The 23821-nt window shown below is 54.1% G+C and overlaps 1 protein-coding gene across 1 annotated transcript in view; it reads left to right on the top strand.

Moving 5' to 3' along the window:
- Positions 1-23821, top strand: part of LOC122383098 (RNA pseudouridylate synthase domain-containing protein 2-like) — a 186621-nt gene that overhangs the window by 73588 nt on the left and 89212 nt on the right. The window contains exon 3 of the mRNA XM_043369216.1: positions 18669-18776. Coding sequence (XP_043225151.1) covers positions 18669-18776 — 108 coding nt within the window. The remainder of the gene's footprint in view (positions 1-18668; positions 18777-23821) is intronic.

The raw sequence follows: 23821 nt of genomic DNA, 5'->3' as shown, positions 1-23821 counted from the left end.
TGAATAACTTCGCAAAAAAAGGTCGCATTATCGTCATTTCGATACAATCGTGTTTTCTGTTCAGTGTTCTCAGACGCATCGATTTATATGCTTTTTTGCGTAGGTGAAGCAATTTAGGATGTTTAGGTCAATGTCATGTTAGGGCAACACAGGTCACGAAGCTGTTGAAAGGAGGACATGCTGCATAACATTTGATTCGGTAAGTCTTGCAGAGTCCATTGATGGCTGTCCCGACTGGCTAGCTCATTTTGATCGGGAGTTATTGACGAAGCACTCCTATTGACGAGCACTCCGACACGCAAGGTGAACAATGCAAAAGTGAAGCATCAAACCTTGCCAAGAATGTATGAAGTCACGATTTCATGTGCGTGAGGTATAGTTTTAGCTCATTTCCGACGCCAAATTAACAGTTTCCATATTTTCCCATTATGTTTTTATCATGACACTAAGTGCATTATGGATTTGCATCATTTTATAACCGACAACCGTGCAGTCTGCAGAGGTTTACTTAAGACGTCATAGTTAAGTGACCTGACATGAAAACGTGGTTGATTTCAAATGATCTGGCTTGAATCAAATGTAAGGCATATGAAATGTCAGCCTTCTATCATCAATGTGCTTTGAGCTACCGCAAGAAAAAAATACATGGTGGCGGCATCCACCCCTTCTTCTCGGCCGGCGAGGGTTAAACCTCGCTTCGAATTATTGCAGATAATGATGCGACCGAAAACAAAGCATTTATCTGTGTCTAGAACGGCCGCTGACTTGTTAAACAAGATCCCCAATCTTAATTTGCTAGATGGGAATAAAATACTCGGCATATGATACATATATACCCCTCGATTTGCCCTCGCGCAAAGTCAATTCTAATCATCACTGTCGCTTTTTTTATCCGAGATGATGTCGCCACTAAACGGGTTGTTTTGTTTGCTTGCTTGCGTTGAATGGTCATTACGGATTATTGAAGGATTATGATATAATAGGAACGGGGCAAGGGAGGATATGCACTGCAGTGCAGGTGTTTAATTTAGATCACAAAGGCATCGTTTCCGGTATCGTTTCCGGCATCGTGCAGAGTCACTATCTTCCCCTCCTCTGCACTGCGGCATCTCTGCGCCCCACACATGGCGTCCTCACTCCACGGCCGGCCGCCGCCAACTGACCCACTCGCCGGGCGCCGCGACCTGACCCGTGTCACTGCCGCGGCCTGCGCAATAGAGTCGGGGCTGGAATCCGGGGGTTCGGCCGGCCGGCCGCCTCTGGAGCGGGGGACTTTTTTAGTAGACCTACTGTACGGGCCGTAAAGCAGCGGCCGGCGGCCGCCCCCGCCCCCGCCCCCGCCCCCGCCGGCCGCTCTTAGTCACCACTGCTGTGGGCGATGCGGTGCGACATGTGTCAGTATCAGCATACACCGCTCGGACGTGTTTGGCCGCGCTCTGTAAACGGTCGGTACAGGCCGGCCCCGGTCGGATGCGATGTAGGGAACAGCACGGGCCACCTCCACCGGGGCACTCAATCAGTACCTGCGCTGAGAGGGCCCGGGCCTGGTATTGGGTCTGTGAGCAGTCCGCGGACCGCGGGACCGGTCAGTTCACTGCTCTCTGCTCGCTGACACTGGGCCGGGACACTGCAGACGTGCTGTAGAGACACCCCGGCCGCCCGCGCGGCAGGTGTCTGTTTATGGCCGCCGGTAAACAGGCTGGCTCGTCACCCCGTGATGACGTCATTGGAGCAGTGCCGCTCTGTTTAATGATTGGACAAAACAGGCTGACAGCCGTATCCGGCCAGAGAATTTATCTCCATGATGTTTCAGTTGGATTATTTACACCCGGGGTGCCCCTAAAGTCGCGTTTGTTTTACGCTCAAAGTGACAGACGCCTGAAGGTTTGATTTGCTTGCTTGTAGGCGGACGGTTTAGAGGGTAGGTGGGCTTTCGTTAGTCGTGTGTTGTGCTCATTGGACATATTTTGACACCGCAGGTGTAAACGGTTTAAACGTTTGTTTTTGCTTGTATGTGCTGGTGTTTTTCTACATTTAACGATGACACAGCTGAGCACCACAGCCATCATACAGGGTAAGCAGCGGGTGACGGAAATGACTTTTAGCATTGAGTAATGCACCTAATCCGATTCAGTTGGTAACGTAATTGGATAAACCTTCTCCCGCCTGAACTTTCCATTGGCTTTCCGCTTCCACTTAGAATTCCCGGCAGTTCCTTGGGGCTCTAACATGCTTAGATGCAGTTGGGTTCCCCGAATTCAAAACACATTGGCAATGTCCTTCTTCTCGGAGCTTTCGACACAGCACAGTCCGGCCTGTGAAGAAACAGCCTCGAGTCCCAGAGCTGAGGTAACTGCAGTCCTACCTTTGTGGGACCGACTGGTCGGATTGGAGCCGCTTTGGAGGCGGCTTTTATTTAGCACATTCGACCGACGCCCAAATAAAGCGGATCGTCAGGCACTGTCTCGCTCGTCCGCTTGGTTTTGGTTGTTTTACTGGTTCCGGCGGGTGTTATGTTTGTCTTTTTGCAACCCCACCTAATCCCATGTTTAGTGTTAATTTGGTAAGTTTCAGATCCTACCTGATCTTATGTTCACTGTTCAGGCTACATTTTTTCTTTTTACTAAGCCAACGTGTTTAGCCCCGAGATCGAGGAAAATTGATGCTAATAGATGATGCATTGATGCTCGTTTTTAGCTGCCAAGTCTGTAGGCACATGCTGAATTCTGATGTATGTTTTGAATTATGTACATTTGTACGCATTTTGTATGTATTTCCGGAGTGCTCAGCGCTGCCTATACCTCCTGCCGCTGTCGTTCGGTCTCTGGTGGATCGGAGGGAGGCAGGTGCGTAGGTGTCACGGTGTCGCTCTGCACTGGCCGCCGGTAGGGCGCCTGAGTCACAAACATGCACCCCGCGGTGCGCCGGCAACGCCGCCGGGCTGCGCGCCGCGCCGCCAACGCCGCGTTTACAAATACAGCGCCGCCGGTACAAGTGGCGGCCGGGCGACCTGCAACTGAACCAAAACACACTGGCGACGGCTAATGGGCGGCTGAGCGGCGGCCGGGCGCGGCTCTGGCGGCGCGTGCCGGCCGGTTTTTGTACGGCCGTCACAGGGCCCAGTGAACTGCGCGCCCGTCCGCCGCCGGCCGCGGTCCGATGTGCCGCCAGCCGAGACTGCTGGCACCGAGCCGCGCTCTGCACGTGCTTTGGACGGCGGCCCGGCGCGGCAGCCGGTGGCTGCTCCCCCGAGCCCTCTCTGCTCTCTCCTCTGCTCTCTCTGCTCTCTCCTCTGCTCTCTCTGCTCTCTGCTCGGCTGGCTGCCGAGGTTACCTGCCACCGCGGTAGACGGATCACAGACGGCTCGACACGGGCACGAGAGATACGCCGCTGTCGAACAGACACTGACACAAAAACACCCCATCGGCCACTGGGGGCGGCGAATGACATGCAAGATCACAGTCATAACTTTGCCTCTTATTTTTCTACTATAGGATATACGATGCTGAAGAGGAATAAACACTGAGGGCCTCCTGGAAATGTTCCAGCTCGCTGTACCATAAACACGACTGGTTACATGTGTTCGCATCTATGTGTCACAATATGTTTATGGGCCGTTTGTGTCGTAGTTCGCGCTGGTGGCTGGTCGGCCGGGTCCAACGGCAGCTAACGCCTCTCGGTGGCAGCTGGCACAGCTGAGCGGCGCTGGACTGTCGGGGCCGTGTGGCGACCCGCTGGGAGGGTAGAAGCCATTAGCCAGGTGTGCTTCTCGTGAGCCGCATTGAGCATTGGTCAGATAGGGACGGTTCATATGTGAACGGGGTGAAATTTGTGGGAGCGGGCAAGCCATAGATGAGCAGGGCGTTCTTTTTTTTGGGGGGGGGGGCGAGCAGATATCGTAATATCTGCTATCTTCCGTGGCTGGACCTTTATCTATAAGTCTTTTAAGTCCGGAGCCTCGGAAAACCCAGTGCCAGCGCTGCGGCTCCTGCCGGCGTCTGCTCTGTACTCTGTAGCTGCCATTTCCGTTTCTGTACCTACCAGTGCCGAAGTCGGAGTTCCTTACGCCGGCGCCGCGGCTCCTGCCTGCGTCTGTGGAGTGTTGCGACTCCGGTCAGCCGGCGCTGGTGTGCGACCGGCCGCGGGTCGGCAGCGCTCCGCTAAAGGACACGTCGTTGGCGGCAGCTGGGCAGAATGACCACACCCGTGGAGTCTTCTGTGATGTGGTTAGGGGGAAAACTTTCCGAGATCTGTGTCGTAAACCGGGCACGCCGCCATGGTTCCGGTGACAATGGATGAAGTGGGAGTACTCGCCTATACGGGAGAGCGCGAGAGTGTGCATTGTGGAGCTAGTTCAAAGAAGGTGCGTGACGTTGATAATGTTAAAAATGAGTGGTGATGCTCGGATCATCTCACGTGGAGGTGTCCTTTCACTAGGCCTCATTCTACTTACACTTCCAAGCTGCGCTGCTAAGTGCTGGGCTTATCTTCTGGATCGTATGGTGGAACCGAAGCCTAAAAGCAATCAAATGTATGAAGTAATCTGTGCAGGATTGGCTACTCGTGGCAGCAGCAAGCCGAGGATGACCGGGCACACGTGACGCCTCACGTGAGCTGTACGTGTGGCTGAGCATGTTTGAAATGAAAAACATTTCCGACAATTACTAATTACACAGTACGTTGGTAAAGAACAAGATCAATGATTCCGATATCCATCTATCTATTCCGTTCATTCATGAGCACCCCGGTGTCGGCTGGTTTGCGCGCAATGTATACAATTTCAGCTCCGATTTCACAGCGATCTGTCCACCCAGCACTGACCGAACGGGTCAACCGGACAGTTCGGTTGGCCAGCGGCCGTCCGTTACCACGCTTTGTTTGCAGAATGCAATCGACTTGTTTTGTGGAAATTTATGGATGTCTTTTGTGTTGTGAACTTTGGCTTTCTGGCATTCTTTTAAAGGGAAAAATACTGTTTCGAAGAAGGGACGAATGTTCGTACATCTAAGCCAAAGTAGGAGGCATTTATTGCAACGGAGGTCCATTTGTTGTGGCGAAATGAATGCTTAGCATTTATCAAAATCGTCGACAGAAATTTGTATGCAAATGATGCTGATTACATTAGCATGCGCGACATACTGTTACAAGGAAATAACAGGGACAAGGTCACATTTAGGTGGCTGTGTTAGGTGGTTAGGGCGTCGGTTGTGGCTGCTGTCAGGCTGCCTGGGTGACTGGTCAGATTGTCAGGGCGCTGGTGTCGGGTCGCCGGAGGCTGCTATCAGGTGGTTAGTTAGGGCTGTGCAGTAAGTCGTTAACAGGACCCCGGTGGCTGCTGTCAGGTGGTCAGGTCACCGGTGGCTGCTGTCAGGTGTTGTCAGGGCGCCGGTGGCTGCTGTCAGGTGTTGTCTGGGCGATAGTGGCTGCTGTCAGGTGTTGTCAGGTCCCCAGCGGCTGCTGTTCGGTTATCAGGGCGCCGGCGCCGACTCACCATCCCGACATTGTTCGGCAGCGGAGCCAAGGCTGCCGGCGGTGGATAAAAATACTCGCCGGTCCGGGGACACGGGAGCTGTATAAATAGGACGGGCGCCGCGCCGCGTCCGTCCGTCCGTCCGTCCGTCCGTCCGTCCGTCCGTCCGTCCGTCCGTTCTCGGGGCGCGCGGGTGCGTCCGTCCTCTCAGACAGTCCTCACGACTCCTCAGAAACTATACCACAGTTTCCCGCCCGAGCTCGTTCCCATAGCGCTTCCCAGCGGCGTTCTCAGGTTTCGGTACGCTCGTGACATTTCAGCCCACAGCCGCCGCCGGGACTGGGCCGTCCCTGGAAGCGGCCGTCCCTCCGAGTCGTTCCTGAACTCGTTCGACGCACCGGTGTGTCGTCTCCCTCCCAGGAGTCGCCGTGACGGCCAGAATTTGGCCAACTTCGAGAGGCTCATATACCGGCCAACTTGGCCCGTATTCTCAGCGGCATACTCTGAACTGGGCCTTTCTCTGAGCTGCGCGCCGCCCGCGGTCCGGCACTCTCATTTGTAGCCATCCGAGAAACGGCCGGCCATTAGGAGTCACTCCGTTCACACCAGGTGCTGTCGCAGCGACGGCCGACGCCAGTCCTCTGTGTCCCGCTAATGGCTCACCTGACGGGCCGGGCTCCGTCAGAGGAACCCCTCCCCTGCCGTCTCTGCCCCACCCGGAGCCGCGGAGGGCGCGGGCCGGCCGGTGATGGCGTGTTGGTTACTTCCGCTGATCAGCCGGCCGTGCTCGGCCCGGCCACGGCTGCAGCACGGCAGTCTTCCCGGCCACGGCCTCAGCACCAGGGCTGCGGAGTCGGAGTCGGAGTCGGAGTCGGAGTCGGTCGGAGTCGACAGTTGTGACCGGAGTCGGAGTCGGAGTCGGAGTCGATTTTAGAAACCCGAGCCGGAGTCGGAGTCGGAGTCATCGAAAATCTGTCGACTCCGCAGCCCTGCTAGGTCTGCGGAGTCGGAGTCGGGAGTTGGAGTCGGTCGGAGTCGACAATTCTGCCCGGAGTCGGAGTCGGAGTCGGAGCTGGTTTTTGAAAGCCGGAGTCGGAGTCGGAGTCGGAGTCGCCGAAAATCCATCGACTCCGCAGCCCTGCTCAGCACGGCACTCGGCCGTGATTTGATGAGGATTTCCGGCGCCGATTTGGAGCGACAGCAGCGCGCTGTTTGATTGGAGAATTAGCCGCCGGCCGATCATGGGCCACAGGCGATTGATTTTCTGCGCCGGCCGCTGCCGCCGGGCTGGCTCGGTCCGCTCTGACTCGGCGGCCTCAGGCTCCCGTCATCTGCTCCTGAAATCGACACCAGACTCCTCCCCACGGCCTGATTGCCGGGATTGTTCAGTAACTTGCTCCTCGGAGAATCTGCTTTGATATATGGGCTTTTTCCGCAGCCGAGCTTTTCCACAGCAGTGCTATTTCCGGCTTAGCCTGTAGGTTATCTACTGGAAAACTGCATCATCTGATTGACTGGTATATCCCACCAAGCGCGTCTGGATATGCCCACGGCGGTGGCACTTGTGACAAGTGTATACTCTCGGGGGCAAATATTGAACGGTGCTGCAGAACACAGGCGGCGAAGGAGGGGGATCCCCACACTCTGGGACTGTCCCTGGCTGGACGGAGTCTGTAGGTGGTATACAGACGACTGATCTGTCCCCGCGGCCCGGCCCGGCCCGTCGCGGGGGAGGTGGGGGGGGAGGGGGCACGCCCGTCACCTCACTGGGGACGTCGCCGCCGTGTCGGCCGCCCCTCCAGACGGCGCGTCGTTTTGTCGATGCCGGCGGCGGCGGCGGCGGCCGGTACCGGGTCTGTACCGCGCTGGCACTGACGGCCAACACCCAGTGCTCAGCCGCGCCCGCCGCGCCATCCAATATTCATACGGCGTGCGGTGGCGGCGGCGCTGTGCCGATGAGACGGCGGCATGCAGGTGACACGCGGCTCCGTGCCGCGGCCCCCGGCTAGTCCGGATCGGCGGCAGACCCGCGAGCGTCAGGCGTCAGCCGGGAGGTCAGCTGTGGCACGGCAGTCAGCTGATGGAGGCGCTAGATGTCGTCACTGATACTGTGGAATTCCAAGATGCTGTTCATAATCATCGGCAGCTGACCGTATCAGAACATGGATGTCGTGCTTTATTCTGGCCTCGATGAAATGTGGTTTCTTTAGAACGTGGCTTCGTTATCATTTTATTACATTTTCGCCCGAGTGCTGTTTCCTGAAATGTGGCTCCGTAATCTATTTTATTAGATTAGCTGAGATGCCGCAGTGTTTTTGCTGCACATGTGCGTCTGAAAGGAAATCTCCTTACTCAGGCTATCCTTGAAAGCACCGCCCCCATAGGCGTTTGGGACCGGAAAACGAATTGAGTTTGCCAACTTGGTGAATGAAAATGCAGCAGTGCGTACGCGGCGCGGCGAAAATGAGGACAAACTTTTCCAATCAGGATTTCTTCTGTCGCTTGCCCCTCTTCATTGATATTTAGGAGCGCGAGACCGTTCAGTTGGCTTACGACCTGTGAGTTCCTAGTAAACGGGGACAGCAGAGGCGTGCGTTGGCGGCACTTCGTGTTCTGACGACCCTCGTATCTGTGAGGTGCAGCTTTTTACCGCTACTAAATAAAACATCGAAGATGGACACATTCTTTTCGAATGTGTCCGCCCCCGGCAGCCCACCGGTCACCCCTACCGGTGGGCTGCCGGTACATTTTTGTAGGGAAGAGTTGAATACATTTTTCCTGTCACATTTACACTCCCGGTGTGCGCCGACCGCTGGTCGTGCCGGATCAGCGCGGTTCACCCGCTGACACCAGCAGCCCAGCGCGCCGCGCCCGCTGGACGCCCGTTAACAGCTCCGTCTATTGACCGGACCACAATGACGCCACGGGGCCGAGTGGCCCCGTGCTGAGCGCGCCTCCCGGCCGCTGCGCTCGTGGCGGAGCGGTTAGCAGGGCGGTATATAGCCAGCGGCTACCTCCGCCTTCGCTGCTGTCCTGCAGGCGTGTAATGCGTCAGTGGTCAGCAGGGCTTGGTGGCTCATTGTTAGGCTTGAGCTAGACTTTGATTGTCAATTACCTACCTTGATACTCTGGTTACGCAACACTACCAAAACAGTGAATCATCTTTCAGTAAATACCTAACTATGTATAAGAAACTTTGACGTTATGTTTTCCACCCCAAACTGCGCCGTTTGTTTTTAAATAAAATGATAATTGTTCCTCAACACACTTTAGAGTCTTTGTTGTGAAGGCGATCAACATTGCTTTGGGCGTGCGGAATTTATATGAGCCTTGCCCTACATCCTGCTTTCAACATAAAACCCAGGCGAGAGCGTTGTACCAACTGTGACAAAGTAGAGTTAAGCCTGGCTGGTCTGAGCTGGGACAGCGGACAGCCGCTCCGGGCCGGACTGCGACCAGGCGCACTCCTAAGCGCGACATGCACATCGCTTCATGTATGCATGTACATCGTTTCTCGTATGTTCACCATGACGCCACATTCCATTTCCCGACAATGAATCACACCTCGCTTCAACCCGTTCACCTCCACTGACAGCGAGCCTGCGGCCTAGCCCATGGCCGGGCGAAGTCATTTCGCGCACTGGAAGTTCTCATTTACCGGCGAAATTGCACCACAAATCAGAGCCGTTCAGTGTGTTAGCGCGCGTCCAATGAGCTGGCGGCCGACAGTGAGGGGAGTGGCCGCCTGAGGTGCAGGATGGGGACAGAGGGCGACCAGGCCAGCTGAGTTCTTTAGAGGGGGGGGGGGGGGACTACAGAATGAAGGACGGGTGAAGTGATGTGGTTGATGGTGAGATCAGAGGGAGGGCTGGCTGTGTTGTGTCGGCGGAGGTGCAGTCAGAGGGCCGCTACATACTGGGGAATGTCAGGGGAGGTAAGGGGAGGGGACTCATGAAAAGAAGAGGCCAAGCTCAACCCACGACTGTGGTGAGCGCAGCTAGGGTGTGTCTGTCGAATTCGCGTTATATTCGATAGATAGGCAACAGCCATGCCAGTTGCGTGCCCGGTGGAATATTATGATCGGTGCTAGGGGTGGTACTAAATTCTTCATGAGAACTTCAAGCCTGATGGAATAGGAATACACGCGATGCATTTGATTCTATCCCCGACTGATCTCACATTTCTGGAAAATTACCAACTGAGGTGCTCAGCCGTTTTTATTGGACCGGTCGATTCCATAGGTCGAGGAAAGGTGTTTATTTCGCCTTCACCCACAGCAACGCACAAGTAGTCCACGTTTTTCCTTCTTTATTTTCAATAAACGTCCGTTGTGGATGCTAGAAGGTGATGCAAATTATTATGCATCAAGTTTCAAATGCGTATCTGAGTTTCAGTACCATCTAGTCTTAAAGTTTGACATCACAGATACCTATGCCGCACGTTCTGAGCCAGTGTCGATGACCGTCGTCGTCAGTCCGTTGCCCTCCCCCCCTTGTTACCCTCCCTCCGTCGGAGGCTCCATCCGACACGAGCTGCTGAGTGCTATTTCATTTCCCTGTTGTAGTGAGGCGGCTGCCGCGCAGCGACGAAACGCGCGGCTGTGGGCCTCTCGTTGGGCCGAATGAGGCCGGCCGATGCGAGTACAGGGTGAGGGGCGGGGGCGGCTGTCTGCACAGGCGCGCGCGCGTGAGAGTGTACACTCAGTACAGGGTCTTTGGATTGTGGTGGTGGTAGCTACGTTTACGAGCTATCTCCGAATGCCGCTGATGTGGTGTGGTGGGGTCGGTTCAATTCATGGGCTGGATACCACTATTTGAACGCAGAAGTTGCACGATAGCTGCTTATGTGCCGGTTGTCTTGTGAAGTAGGTTCAACTCCTGCCGGATGGTCGATAGGGAGCTCATGTCGCCGAGCAGTCTGTGGATCACCACCGATTGTTATCGCCGCCCTGGAGCGACACGCTGGTGAACCGTTTGTCCGGCGCTCCCGGTCCTGAACGGTGCCTCGTCCGCCGGTCCTGAACGGTGCCTCGTCCGCCGGTCCTGAACGGTGCCTCGTCCGCCGGTCCTGAACGCTGCCTCGTCCGCTGGTCCTGGGCGGTGCCTCGGCCGCTGAGCGTGAGTCGTATTTGCCGCCGAGAGTGCGGCAAAGGAGGGGTCCCGCGCCGAATACGGCTCTCATCGGACACCCTGGCTGTTCGCTCTAGTGTATAGTTGGAGCCTCTACTCGTGTGTCTGATTTCGTGTCTTTCGCGACTTTGTTGTCGTCTGTCTTCTATTTCCGACTTTGGTTGGTCTTTTTTCATCGCTTTAACACTATTTCGTCGTGGGCGAATATCATTTGAACTTCCTCCACTCGGCGTTAGTGGCAATATGTGTCCAATTTTCGTGGACGACAGCCTATAATAGTTTGGCTGGACTGGTTCCTATGCCGGGAATCAGCTGCCGCCGATGGTGTTTGCAGAATCGACGTCGGTGTCGGGCTGCTCGGAACTGGACATCCGTTCAGCTCTATCGGACACAAAGTCCCTCTGGCCATATTATTGACGGGGGTCAGCACCGACACAAAGTCGCGGACTGGGGAGCTCATTGATGGCGTCTTCATTGACGAACGGCTGTCATTTGACGTTTTTGTTGACACATCGCGTATGAGCGATATCTTCACTGCATGCGCATTCAAGTCCCGAGTTTCACGTTTGCAAATAAATAAGCTTCTGCTGCTGGTGCATCGTGATTTGTCGCGATGCAGAGCGCAGTTGTCCCAGCTCCCAGCAATTTACTGTTCTGCGGTATGTGAGTACCTACACTGAGAGCGATCACTGGGCGGACAGCCAGCGAGGCTTTTCACATGACTCGTGGTGGTCGCTGACTTGTTTGAAGTGCAACAGTAACGACTGCCGCGGTTTTACACGTCAGACCATCGGTAAACTTCTGATAAACCTGCTCTGAAGGCTGTTAACAGCCGGGGTGCAGCTGCTTTGGCGGATATTATTGAAAGTAATGCTGTCTTCAATAAGATTGAGACAGAACGCCCCAATTCCAATGAATATTGATGATGCTGTTGTTATTTTACATTCTTATTTTAACCAAATCTTTTCATATTCAAAGGTTCTTCCCTATGGACCATCTTATATCTGTACCTAGTCTATTTACTCGGGACCCTAGTCTATTTGACATGCTGCTAGCAGATCAATGCTAGAGCATTGTACTGCCTTTGGCCAAAGGTTCGACGTCAGACCGCTGGGCGCTAAGTGCGTGCTAATCTGGGGGGGGGGGGGCTGGGGGTGAGGGCGAGGAGCGACTTCAGTCGTGGTCGTTGCAGGATTTGCCTGGCTCTGCGTGCATGTACGTATGTATGTATGTATGTATGTATGTATGTATTCATCTAAAATCCGTCCACATGATGGCTTTTCGGGATTTGCGTCAATACAAGATAGCGCACTCATGGAACGACAGAATAAAACGAGACATTAGAGCAGACACTCGCCATATTCATAAAATACATAAAAAGGTGAAGGTTTAAAATGTGAGGCTAAAAGCGGTGCAAACACAAAATGAATGCACTGTGTGACGAGAAGCAGCGACAGTTCTATGGCACTTTCTATCGAATAGCGCGTTTGAACTCTCGGGCAGATCTGATGTTGGTGACAGTTGATGACAACATGTTCCACGTTGCCGCGGCACGATATCGAAATCCGCGCTGGGTGCCGACCAGCCGGCACCGCGGCAGCTCAAGGCGGCCCGGCCCGCCTCGGTGGAACGGGTGGAGCGGGTGGAGCGGGTGGAGCTGATTTTTGTGCTGTGATTTTTGGCCTTATCCTCCTGACTAGAAGACGTGACTGATAGGTCGCTTTTAGCCCGGGCTTTATTTTAGCAAACTTTTGTCGGATTCAACTCAGGCTTGGTTATCCCAACTCAACAGGGTTGAGCTCTGTTTATTAATGCATATTTCCATTGACTGTGCATGATTGTTGAGTGGCAGACGAGCGTTTAATGCTGTCAGTAGTGCCTGCAGCGCTCAGTTGCTCGCGGACACACGGCCTCTGAGGTCTGCGATCGGCTTTGGCCGCACTGCGGCCGACTTTCATCCCGCTGAAAGCTTTTGATCAGAGCCGGCGTGGGCGTTTCCTGTCACGACAATTCCAGCTGATTCATTTCAATATGGTTTATTAGTTCGTCGAAGGGCTGCGTCAAACGATTTTACGGCTTTGCGTGAGTCGAATCGAATGCCGGAAACTGACAGGTTTTGGGGACACTGTGTGAGCTTAACGCTGTGCTGGGACGTTCGATAGCTCGTTTCAGTGATCTGCCTACGAATCGGTAGTTTGTAGGGAAGAGTTGAATACATTTTTCCTGTAACATTTACATTCCCGGTGTTTCATGCTTGTAACTATGTGGTCTGAAGTATCACCAAAGCCTGCAATCTAAAAATGTAGGCCTGCTAATGCTGTGGCTTCAGGCAAGGTAAGCATTACGGTACATTTTTCATGTGACGGAGTATGTGGTGGCTTCAGCCAGTCGATAGCCGGGCGGTTTGGGAGTTATGGTTCAGCCAGCATGGTGTCATTAGTTATTGCAATAATTCCGCGATGTTGATCTCTAATTTATCTTCTCAAATCGTGATTGGTCTCAGCCGATATAGCTGGCACGGAGCCAGTAATATGACCATTTTCCTAATCTATAATTAATTGGATGTCTTAAAGTGATGAATGCGGCACCTTAAAGGGGTCAGCGAGGACCTTTCGGCACGCGAGTTGTAGCCTAGGACAAAGACCTCACTCAGGCCGTCCTACGAACCACGCTGACGCAACGTGATATCCTCCTTACGGACATCACTCAGGACGAGAATAACCTGGCCGCAGGTGAAGCCGCCATTGAGTCGGAGTGCATTAGTGCGGTGCCGGCGCTGACCCCGGATGGGCGTGGCGCTGACCGTCCGCTGACCGTCGCTGACCGCCGCTGACCGTCCTGACCGCCGGCACGCCATGACACTGTCCGGCGGCGGGCTACTCCGTACTGACTGACGATGGCCACAGGAGGGCGAGGGGGGCCGTCACGAACCTACTGACCGTCACGGTAGCCGCCCGCCACGGCTGTGGGTCACCGTATGGCGCTGACACTCTTTAGACCTAGGGAAGGCATCACCCACTACTGCCGAGTGCCGACGCCTGTGACGGTTTCCGAGGGATGCAGATGGTGGTTGTTATTTGCTGACGGCTGCCAGCTGCTGTGGATGGGTGACTTTCTGACCTCCCTGCCTTGACCTGAGGCTATTTTCATAGAACAAGTGATATGACAATAAGTACTTATCTACTCGTGTAAGTATTTCGTCGTTCATACATATTCCTCACTCTAAGTGTTGCCTAACTTTATGTGCAAGAATGATGGTCAAACCATCCGGGCGTTCCACGTGATCTGATTCACGATTACCTGAGTCAGCGTCCTCACCCCCACCGTGATTCGATCCGCGCAGACAGCACCGCCATCCTCTTACTTCACGGGGGGGGGGGTCATAGGTATCACCCGCAGCGCCTGCATGCAACCAACTGAACCTTTCACAATCCTACCGCTCGGCGAGGCCTGAGCGACCATCTCGCTGGAACATCACCGCTCTGATTCGATGTTGGCACACCATTTACGTAAGTGTTTAAGTGCTGCGTAGCTCCACTCTGTGAAAGGGACGGGATCTGTATGGACGCCGCCACTGCCCGTGATCCAAACAGCCCGCCGAAGTGGGCTCGGGGTCCGGGAGGAATTCCGGACCCGTTCGGACGCCATCACTCTCCCGGACGTGCGTGAACCGCTCTCCTTGGATAAGGCATGCGGCTGTTTACCGCAGGCACTGCACGGATCAATAGGAGCATCTGGGCGCTATTTTTCCAGCGGCTGGGCGGCGGGGTGAGGAGTGTTATTGAGTGGCCGGCAGTGGGGCCGGTTAGCCGGGTCTTCGCGGAATAGAGCCGCTAGCTCACCTCTCACCGGATGAAAACAAATGCCACCAACATCCCACTCTTATTTCCGTGCTCCTAATAAACCTTCCGATGCAATCTCTTCTTTCAACTGCACCGCCGCTTCATTTTTCTCGGGACCAGCGACCCTTCTGTAATAAGCGCAGCCTGTCGGGCGGCGCTCTAATAGGCCTTCAGGCGCTCTCGGCTCCGAGCTCGCCGGCTGAACACGGAATTAACAAGACCGTCCCCGTTCTCTGATGATGGCTGTCAGCTCAGTGCGACTGTCAAACTGAGAGCAGCGACAGCAGCCGGCGACTAACGAACAGACTGTGACGGCACCGGCTGTAGTGCGAGCCACGGGCCCACCGGGCCCCGCCGTGTGTGTGAGGCGGAACCGAGGGACCAGCCGTCCCTAACGAGATGGGAACAGAGCGCCGTCAGCTTCCCCACGGCCGGCACTGCTCTGGTGTTGAGCTGCAGCTGCAACTCGATACGGCGCAGCTGCACTGGCTGCTGGCCTATTGAAAGCTACAGCGCGGGCTCAATTAATCATTACACACCAGTGATTTGAAAGTTTTGCAGGCAAACACGGAACCGATCCAGCAGCTCCTGAGAGATCTGTCAGGATGAACGGGTGCTGCGCGGCGGATTATTTCACGGAAGGCATCTGCTTCGGGTACGATTTATCTCGGCTTGAGGCCGTTATACCAAATGATTATTTTTTCCTGTAATATAGCCTCGCCTTGATAATTTCAGCCGCTTTTTTGCCCAGGGTTTGCAATGCTAGTGGCCTGGGAACTGCAGTTACGAACACGGCTTTGCTAATTAAGGCATGAACAAAATTTCTGTCGATGCCGACAAAAACACAAATTCTGCAGAGTATCACATAAAGCTTCAACATCCTTCTTACAAGGAAGTTTCTCGCCAGGGATATGGTGGTGCGTTGCCGCACGCTAATCCATCCACTCGACAGAAGACGGCTTCAAACCAGCTCACCCGTCGGAGATCCTCTCACAGGCAGCTGGCTCTCGGCTCAAGGCGATCAAATGCGTCTGCGCCGAAACTGATCCGATTGCCGCTCGCGGAGGGCGGTCCTCGACTTCTGAGCCGTCCGTCGAGCGTCCTAGGCTCTGGGTAACTGTATCGGTCAGATGTGTCGACTGGAGCTCAGCTGGCCGCGCTGACAGGTCAGATGTGTTGACTGGAGCTCAGCTGGTCGCGCTGACAGGTGGGGCCCTTTGAACCGGTCCGGGCAGAGCGCCGGCCACACGGCTCGGCCTGACGAAGATGGCGGCCGCGGCTGGCCGGGCCGGCGCAGCGCGACCGGATTGCTCCGTATGTCGCCGTAAAAGCTGTCCGTATTGGCAGACTCTAACTTGTGGCGACATCGATTCCCCGGGCCGGCTCACTGACCCGCATGTTAAGCTACGACCGAGACTGTACGCCATTTCACTATTTCTGTGAGCGACGCTGCGGAAGTTTGCAACAACAATAGATACTGCGGTCAACTTTGGCAAATAAATCGTGAAATTTTAGGCCTTGTCTGGGAACTCGGTAAAGTTGAATTGCGGCTCACTGGCACGCAATAAGTTCGCGATTATTTCAAATTCCACAAACGACTTAGCTCGCTCGCCGGTGCCGCTCCCCCTCAGCTCGCTGCTGTTATGGCCAGCCTCCCCGCGGTGACGGTCGGATGATTTAGGAGCCGCTCCGACCGTCTGACCCCCTTCCCCCCTCGCCGCTTTGCGTGTCGGGCTACCCCGGTCTCCCAGCCGCGCCGCTGGACGGTGATTAGAGAGCCGGGCGGTGCTCTGAGGGTTCGGCCGGTGACGGCTACCGTGTCACCCCACCGCCGCGCCCACCTCAGCAGGGTCCGTGCATTTGGGGCTCGCCGCACTGCGGGGTGGACATTGCAGCGCTGCCGTCAACTCACCGGAGCTCGTCCGCCAGCTCACTGTATCTCGCCGCCAGCTCGCCGTATCTCGTCACCAGCTCATGCTCCCCGCTGTCATTCCCGCGCCGTCATCTCGCTATTCCCATGCCGTCACCGAACCATTCCCCCGCCGGCATCGTCCTTATTTCCATACCGTCATCGCGCCATTCCCCAGCCGCCATCGTCCTTATGGCCCTCATCGTCGATGCCATCTCTCCGCCCTGATCATTGGCGTCATTGGCGACCACTTGCGATGCGAGGAGACGTTCATCCCATACTGTACAGGGGTCACTATACGCTTCGACGTCCTTCTGGCTGTTCCCTCGACCGGCGGCCGCGGAGCTGGACAGGGAGCCGTTCTGTGGGACCCCGGCGACCCCCTGCGTCAGCCGGTGATCGCCCGCCTCCCCGGTGGTCTCGCAGTCTGCCCGGGCACTTGGCGGAATGAGAATGGCGGGTTTGATCGTCCGAATTAGTCCTTTACTGGTCCGCTGGCCGCGAACCCGCCCCCGGCCATTGCTCGAATAGTCGGCCACCGCATTTCGTTTCTGAGCCATCAGCTTTGATGGCCTTTCGAGCCGAGTGAGATTCTGCGGAGAGTCGGCCGCGCTCATGGAACGGAAGCTACGTGGGATCTTCCTTTTATGCTATTTGATGGACTTCGATAGAATAATTTTGGTGCAATATTCCGCACCAAACGTCGCTGATGCGCCAGATAATATTTGACTTTATTTTCAAGGCGCCTTCTGCATAGGCCTGATAAATGCATTTCGCGGCGCAGTAAACTTTTTATTGCAACACCATCTCATTCGAAGTTCTGCCGAGATATCGCCAGGCTGTTACAGAACGTCTGCGTAAATAACATTTAGTAGCCTTATCTTCCAGCTGCAGGTGCCGACTTATTTGCTTTGGTGGAAAATTTATTCGGAAAATGCGTAGTGGATCCGATGCCGTAAAACAGTCATGCAGAATGCATGTTTTAATTTTGAAATCCCCGTAACTTCTGTCCATTTCTAGCAAGGATGTTTTTTTTTGCAGGACGCTTCCGCGCTGTGTTGTCTTTGTGACCCGCATGATATGTTAAGTGATGCCTCCTATCAGTAGGTACCTACATCCAGTTCCTGGTCGTTTTAATCTTCAATCATTAACAGTCAAATGAACACGGCTTAATTAATACCACCTAGCTCCTGACTTTACAGTTCCGCCAGCAATTGAAAATTATACATTTTGCCTGCGTCTCAATGCCCGCCTGGTTCTGTTTGCATCAGACTCGCCTCCATATGTTTTCGTCAAATTGTTGTCCCTGCCCCGTGGACGCCGGCGGACGCGAGACCCAATCATACAGCTGTGTGGCGTCTATTTCCCCGAGGGCGAACCGTCCCCGACCTCTGCTGGGGCGGTGATGGGACGTGGCCGACCGCACTGATGGCCTGTCTCCGTCCCATCAGTCCCCTCTGCTCCATCGGAGAGGGAGCGTGCTCCGCCGGAGAGGGAGCGTGCTCCGCCGGAGAGGGAGCGGCGGCCCGTCCCCACAGCGACGGGGGAAACGCAGACCTCGCCCTCCCTCCTGCTGACACGGCCTGGTAATTTCTTTGGAGGAAAGACATGTCGAGACGTACTGTCTTCCTTTTTACCGATTATGTTATTTGAGCTAGGAGTAGTTTTTTTCATTTTTGATTCTGGGTCTTCTGCTGGTTGCGTCTTTAGTAGTTGGCGCAGAACGCATATCGCTGGCATGGCGAGAACGTATTCGCTGGAAATAAAACCGCCGCCGAATGGCCACTTGTGACTGGCAGAATCGCTCTCCCTGGGACGTATCTGCGTCGGTCGTCAACGGGGCGCGCTCAGCGCTCCGTCTCTGGGCCGGGGTGCGCGTCAGAAAGGTCTGCGCGGTGACCCCGGTCCGCCGGTCGGGGACGGGCTGGGACGGCCGGCGGTCACCGCCTGTAATTGACCTGACGCAGACGGAGCGTCGCCGGAGGTTCTGTCGTCTGAGCGGCGCCGGACACTCGCTCAGCGTCGGAGCTGGAGCGGCTGTTTGATAAAGGAGACGCGCTTAGCTTTGACGAGGCTCGTTAGCTGTATGGCTTGTGAGGCTGACCGGGATGGGCTGGACTGGGTTGTCTTGAGCAAGTTGTGTTCGCTTTTGCGCGATGTTTGTGGGGATGATATCCCATTTCTAGCCCGTTTTGTTTGTCCTTTATGACCCTCACATGTGTCGTATATTGTTTTTTTTTCAGCTGTGTTAATTCTCAATATCCGGCTTCCTGGTATCACCTGCAGTCTCTGACGGCCACCTTGTCCCTGTGTTTCAGGAGCTGGTTAACGGCCTGGTCCTGGACAAACGGAAACGGGATGACGACGATGAGTCGCCCGAGCTGAAAAAGGTGAAGCTAGACCCCCGGCTTGCTTGTCTACTGCAGGTACTTGACTCTGCCGCCCCGCCTCGCCTGGCTGACCCGATCGCGGCGCTGCTGGCTGCCAGGTTGGACTTGTTTGCTCTCCCGGCACTCGGCTGCTATTTTCAAACGGGATATTTCTTTTATCTGTTTGCTTTTCCCCTGAGGGTGGCTATTACCTTTCCATTTTGTGGAGGTTATGTGGTGAAATTAGCCGGCAGAATGGCGATGCTGGCCGTTTGGGACCGTCGTCAGCCATCATTTGAGGCTCGACAGCGGGGATGCACGGGCTCCCGATCACGAACCCTGCCCACCCTATCCAGAGAACTGCGCTATTCTCGGCACTTTTTTTTTGAACGATTTATAAGGTTCTAATCTCGTGGTAAATTTGAAGTATTTGTGCTAATCCCCCAAAAAACCGCAGGGACCTTTGCGTCATTGTACACTGCTAGCGAAAAGTCCGATTGTTTCACCTCCGGGGTACTGTCGGCGAGAATCGCCTCAGCTCCATCTGTGATCAATGTGCATTCGATAGGGTCTGCGCCGTAGTCGATGGTAATGCGTGCTGCGAGTTGGGATTGCGACAAAAGACCCAATCTGGTGGCACACAGCACTTGTCGGAACTACATAGTTGAGCCGGCCTAAGCGCTTTCCTCGTCTTGAGGGTAGTCGAGCACGTTAGAATAATAAGAACCGGCGGAGGAGGCAAATTATCGCTTTTATTGCCTATTATTACCTCGGTATCAGGAATAAATTAATTGACATTGGAATAAAAATAGCATATTGATCTTATTAAGCCAACAATTTTTTTCTAGCAGCTTTTGCCGCATGACTAAAGAATTGTGAAGGGGCGTAATTATCTGCAAAGTAACTCAATGTACGCAAACCAGTGATCTCTTGTTTCCCGTATGTATGATGTTGTCAATCATGTATCTGGCTGGCATGAACAGTTGTTAGCTCAAACAAAGGATATAATTGTGTCAACATTCCGTGCCGTCCCGGCGTGTGTCCCCCGGGGCCCGGTGCGCAGCTCTGTGCGTTCAGAGTCGGCCTCATTTCCCGGTTGGCCACGTCCCGTGGAAGGGGCTATGGGACAGAACGGAGGAGGAACAGCAGGGTGGTCCGTATGGGAGCGTCTCTCCGCGGTGGGTCGGGAGCGGCGGAGCAGAGGAGGGACAGTGAGGCAGTTCGTGTGAGGACGTCTCTCCGCGGTGGGTCGGGAGCGGCGGAGCGGAAGAGGGGCAGCGGGGTGGTCCGTATGGGAGCGTCTCTCCGCGGTGGGTCGGGAGCGGCAGAGCGGAGGTGATGCTCGATGGTCGACTGTATTTACCGGTCTGTCGACGTTACCAGCCAGGGAGCGAGACTTGTGACACGGGGGCGCCGCTGCTAGGTTACCGGGCGTGCCGTGGCGCATCAATGTACTCTGATGGCTGGTAAGGGTGGCCACTCTCCGTCAGTGTCCGGAGCCGCGTGACCTTGACCTCAGTGACTCCGGCGGCTGATACGGGCGGGCGGGATTCGATGTCATCCCGCGACCATCCGGAGGTGACGGGCCGGATTTATGGCGGTCGGTTGATATCGGCGGCTGCTGATCGGACCGCGGTGACCGACACGGCTTCAGAGAACATCGGAGCATCGTCCAGCCATACACCAGGGTGTGTGAGGACATCGTGCGGGCCCCAGCGAATGGCCCTTCACGCGGCCCCGGACCAGTATCGGTATTTGTGTCAATGATTGGAACTCGACGGAGCCTGTGCTCGACAAGTTCACAAGATTTTATTTGGCATCGCTAGGACGAAGTGCTGCGCAAGTGATCCGTTAATGGACGAGGAGAATTACTGGTGCTGCTAATGCTGAAGCCAAAATATTTTTATTTTTATTATACACTGAGAAAAAAAATTATTCCCCAGGGGTGTTTTACGGGTGTCAGACACCATTGGAGGTGTCATCGAACACCCAGATTGGTGTTGAAAAATACTGTTTAGGGAATCATTAAGGTGTACAACACCACGATGACACCCTTTTAAGTGTTCGTTCGCATGCGAGCGTTTAGATATACCTTAATGGGATTCAGCATGACACCTTAATAGGTGTCCGACACCCACACCCATCCGGGTATCAAACACTCTAAGGTATCAAACACCCTAAAAGGTGTCAAAAATGTTCTTTTAAAAGCATCTGACACCCTTATGATGCCTTCACAGGTGTTGTCATTTATTGAAGCGGAATGTTAAGAGTGTCCGACACTGCTAGAGGTGTCACATTGACACTTGCAAAAGGATCTGACACCAAAAACAGCGTGAAAAAAATGAGGAAAAATATTCCCATGGGGTGTCTCACGGGTGTCGGACATCATTGCAGTGTCATATATAACGCCCAGATTGGTGTCAAAATGTTGTTTTGGGAATCATGGAGGTGTACAACACCACGATGACAACCTTCAAGTGCAACCCGCTTTTAAACACACCATAATGGGATTCAGAAAGACACATTAATGGGTGTACTACACCAACATCCATTCGGGTGTCAAACACCCTAAACCTTCAACACTTAAAAAGGTGTTAAAAAATGTTCCTTAAAAGGGATCTGATAACCTTGTGATACCTTCACGTGTGTTGTCATTTGTTGAGGAACATTCCAGCATGAGTCATGAAATGTTTGAAAGCTGTCGTGTATTCGAACCTAAATCATCACATAAATTGTTCTGACGTCACTTGTGTTAGGAACCAGGGATGCGGTGTCTAACGGATTTTCAGTGACTCGGACTCCCGCTCTGTCTTCCAAAATGGACTCCTATTCCGGCCAGAACTGCCAACTCCATCAGACTCCGACTCTGACTCCGTAGCACTGCTAGAAACCACAGCAGGTCCAGTGGTTTGAATCATTACCCAATCAGCAAGCTGCATTGTGTGACGTCATTTGTGTGCTGGTCACGCGGCGTCAACCATGCGAAGATCAAAAAGCGCCACCTTGCAGGAAAGCCGTTAGATTTCAGTTGGCGGCCGTAGGCGGCGGCGTGGCCACGTGGTGCGTGTGTGGTGTGAGTGATGGCAGGGCTTTTTTGAATTTATGTGGATATAGTGGCGCCGAACGTTGTTCGCAGTGTACTTCTTCAAGTGATTGTGCGTTAATGATAATGTTTAGCTTTTATTTGTAGCTTGCTCCGTGTTTATTCAAATGACGAGGCGGGCGGTACTCGGTGAAATTTGAAGTCTGGAGTGAGGATGACAACACAGCATTGCACCATGGAAACGAAAGCAAGTGAACTGCGCGGAATAACATCTGGTTGGAGATAATCGACGGTTAATTATCATTGCTGAAATGCGAGCAACTTCTCACTGTGAATGGACCCGATGTGTTTCGGTGAGTTTTCATTGGATTTCTCCGTAAATATAGAGCCCATATTTTTTGTACTTTATAGTTTGTTGCTGTATACAAGATAGGAATGCCATGTATGTATGCGATATGCCTGTTTGAACCAATAAATGTAAGAATGTGTCGACACCTTTTTTGGCATCCAATGGACACTCTCGTAACACCTTTAAGGGTGTGTACCAAACTGCACCTCGCTGGGGTGTCAGACGGGTGTCACTTTTGACACCAATACAGGTGTCATTGGGAATCAAACACCGGGTGTCTGACACCCTTTTGGGTGTGCACCCAAAAGGGTGTCAGACACCTAAAAGGGTGTCAGACACCCGGTGTTTCATTCCCAATGACACCTGTATTGGTGTCAAAAGTGACACCCGTCTGACACCCCAGCGAGGTGCAGTTTGGTACACACCCTTAAAGGTGTTCCAGGGGAATATTTTTTTCTCAGTGTAAAGCTGATATACCAAGCAATATTTCGTAAATAGCGTTCCAAAACAAATTGCTCAGAAAGCTGCTTTTGTCTAATCCTGCCTATAGTAAGCTGGTTCTTCTCGCAGTCGCTTAGTAGCCCGAACTATACGGAAAGTTGCCGTTTATTGAGGAAGCCAAAATGCAGGGATATAATGAGCACAAAGGGCCTGTGCCTGTGGCGGGAGCTTTCATAAACACATCTTAGTATTTAATATTGATTATTTTTGCTCGAAAGATGACACGATTCTGTTTGTGCCAAATTTAGAGGAAGTTTCCGCCGTGGTGCTGGGGTGCGCGCCGCCCTGGTCGGCAGCGCCGTGCTGGCTGCCACTGCTGTCTTGTACCCGTCTCTGCAGTGGCTCCAGCGGCGTGCCCCGTCTCTGGTGGCTCCGGCGGCGGTGTGCCCCGTCTTTCGCGGCGGTATTGCGGCCGGTACGCACCACCCGGAAACAATCCGTCGGTCGCAGAGGCTGGCCGACTTGTGCGGGCACTGCCATCGACTTGGACAATCAGCAGCTCCGGGCTCCTGTGGGGAGATCGGCTCGACCCTGCCAGCTCGACCCTACGCCGAAAAAAAGTATTTTATTTCGTTTTGTTTCAATCTGAAAGCATGTGTTCACGGTAATGCTTGCAGTTGACCTGCAATATCGGCCACACCGCAGTCGTGTGTTGGTCATGCAAACCCTCTTCTTTCCATCCAAAATTTAGCCTCAACAGTGATGATGCCAACCGCTCGGTGAAATCTCCGAGTGCGCCGCCGCCGTCCCTTTGTTTCGCTAATAAGAGGACGACCGAGGCCCTCCTCTGTCGAATGTGCTGAACTCAACCCAAACCTGGGACGAAGAGTCGTGCTGCTGGCCTCTCGCTCTCGTGCCGATTTGACCTGCCGCCCTCAGTTGTTTCTTTGTTCGTTTTTTGTCGTTATATGTTGTCAGAGGGAGAGCTGGCGGGCGGTGATCGGAGGCAGATACGGATCTCAGTTTTATTCGTTCTGATTGCTGTCAGCTCGACAGTCTGGAGTCCTCGAGATGGCGAGATTCGGCAGCGCTGTTTCGAGTTGGTTGGATTAGGTCACAGATGATGCCAAAGTCTGTGGTGCTCGGCATTCAGTGCGCCGGTTCGGATTCAGTCTGCTCGCCATTTCCCAGCCTATTGGAGTCGCAGCAGCTGTGCACTCATCCGGAGCCAATCGGCAGAAGTTGGGAGTCGATCCGCTCCAACAGTCC

Source organism: Amphibalanus amphitrite, unplaced genomic scaffold (genome assembly GCF_019059575.1).
Source record: "Amphibalanus amphitrite isolate SeventyFive unplaced genomic scaffold, NRLGWU_Aamphi_draft 000155F_arrow, whole genome shotgun sequence".
NCBI classification, from domain to species: domain Eukaryota; kingdom Metazoa; phylum Arthropoda; class Thecostraca; order Balanomorpha; family Balanidae; genus Amphibalanus; species Amphibalanus amphitrite.
This window is presented reverse-complemented; position numbering and strand designations above follow the sequence as displayed.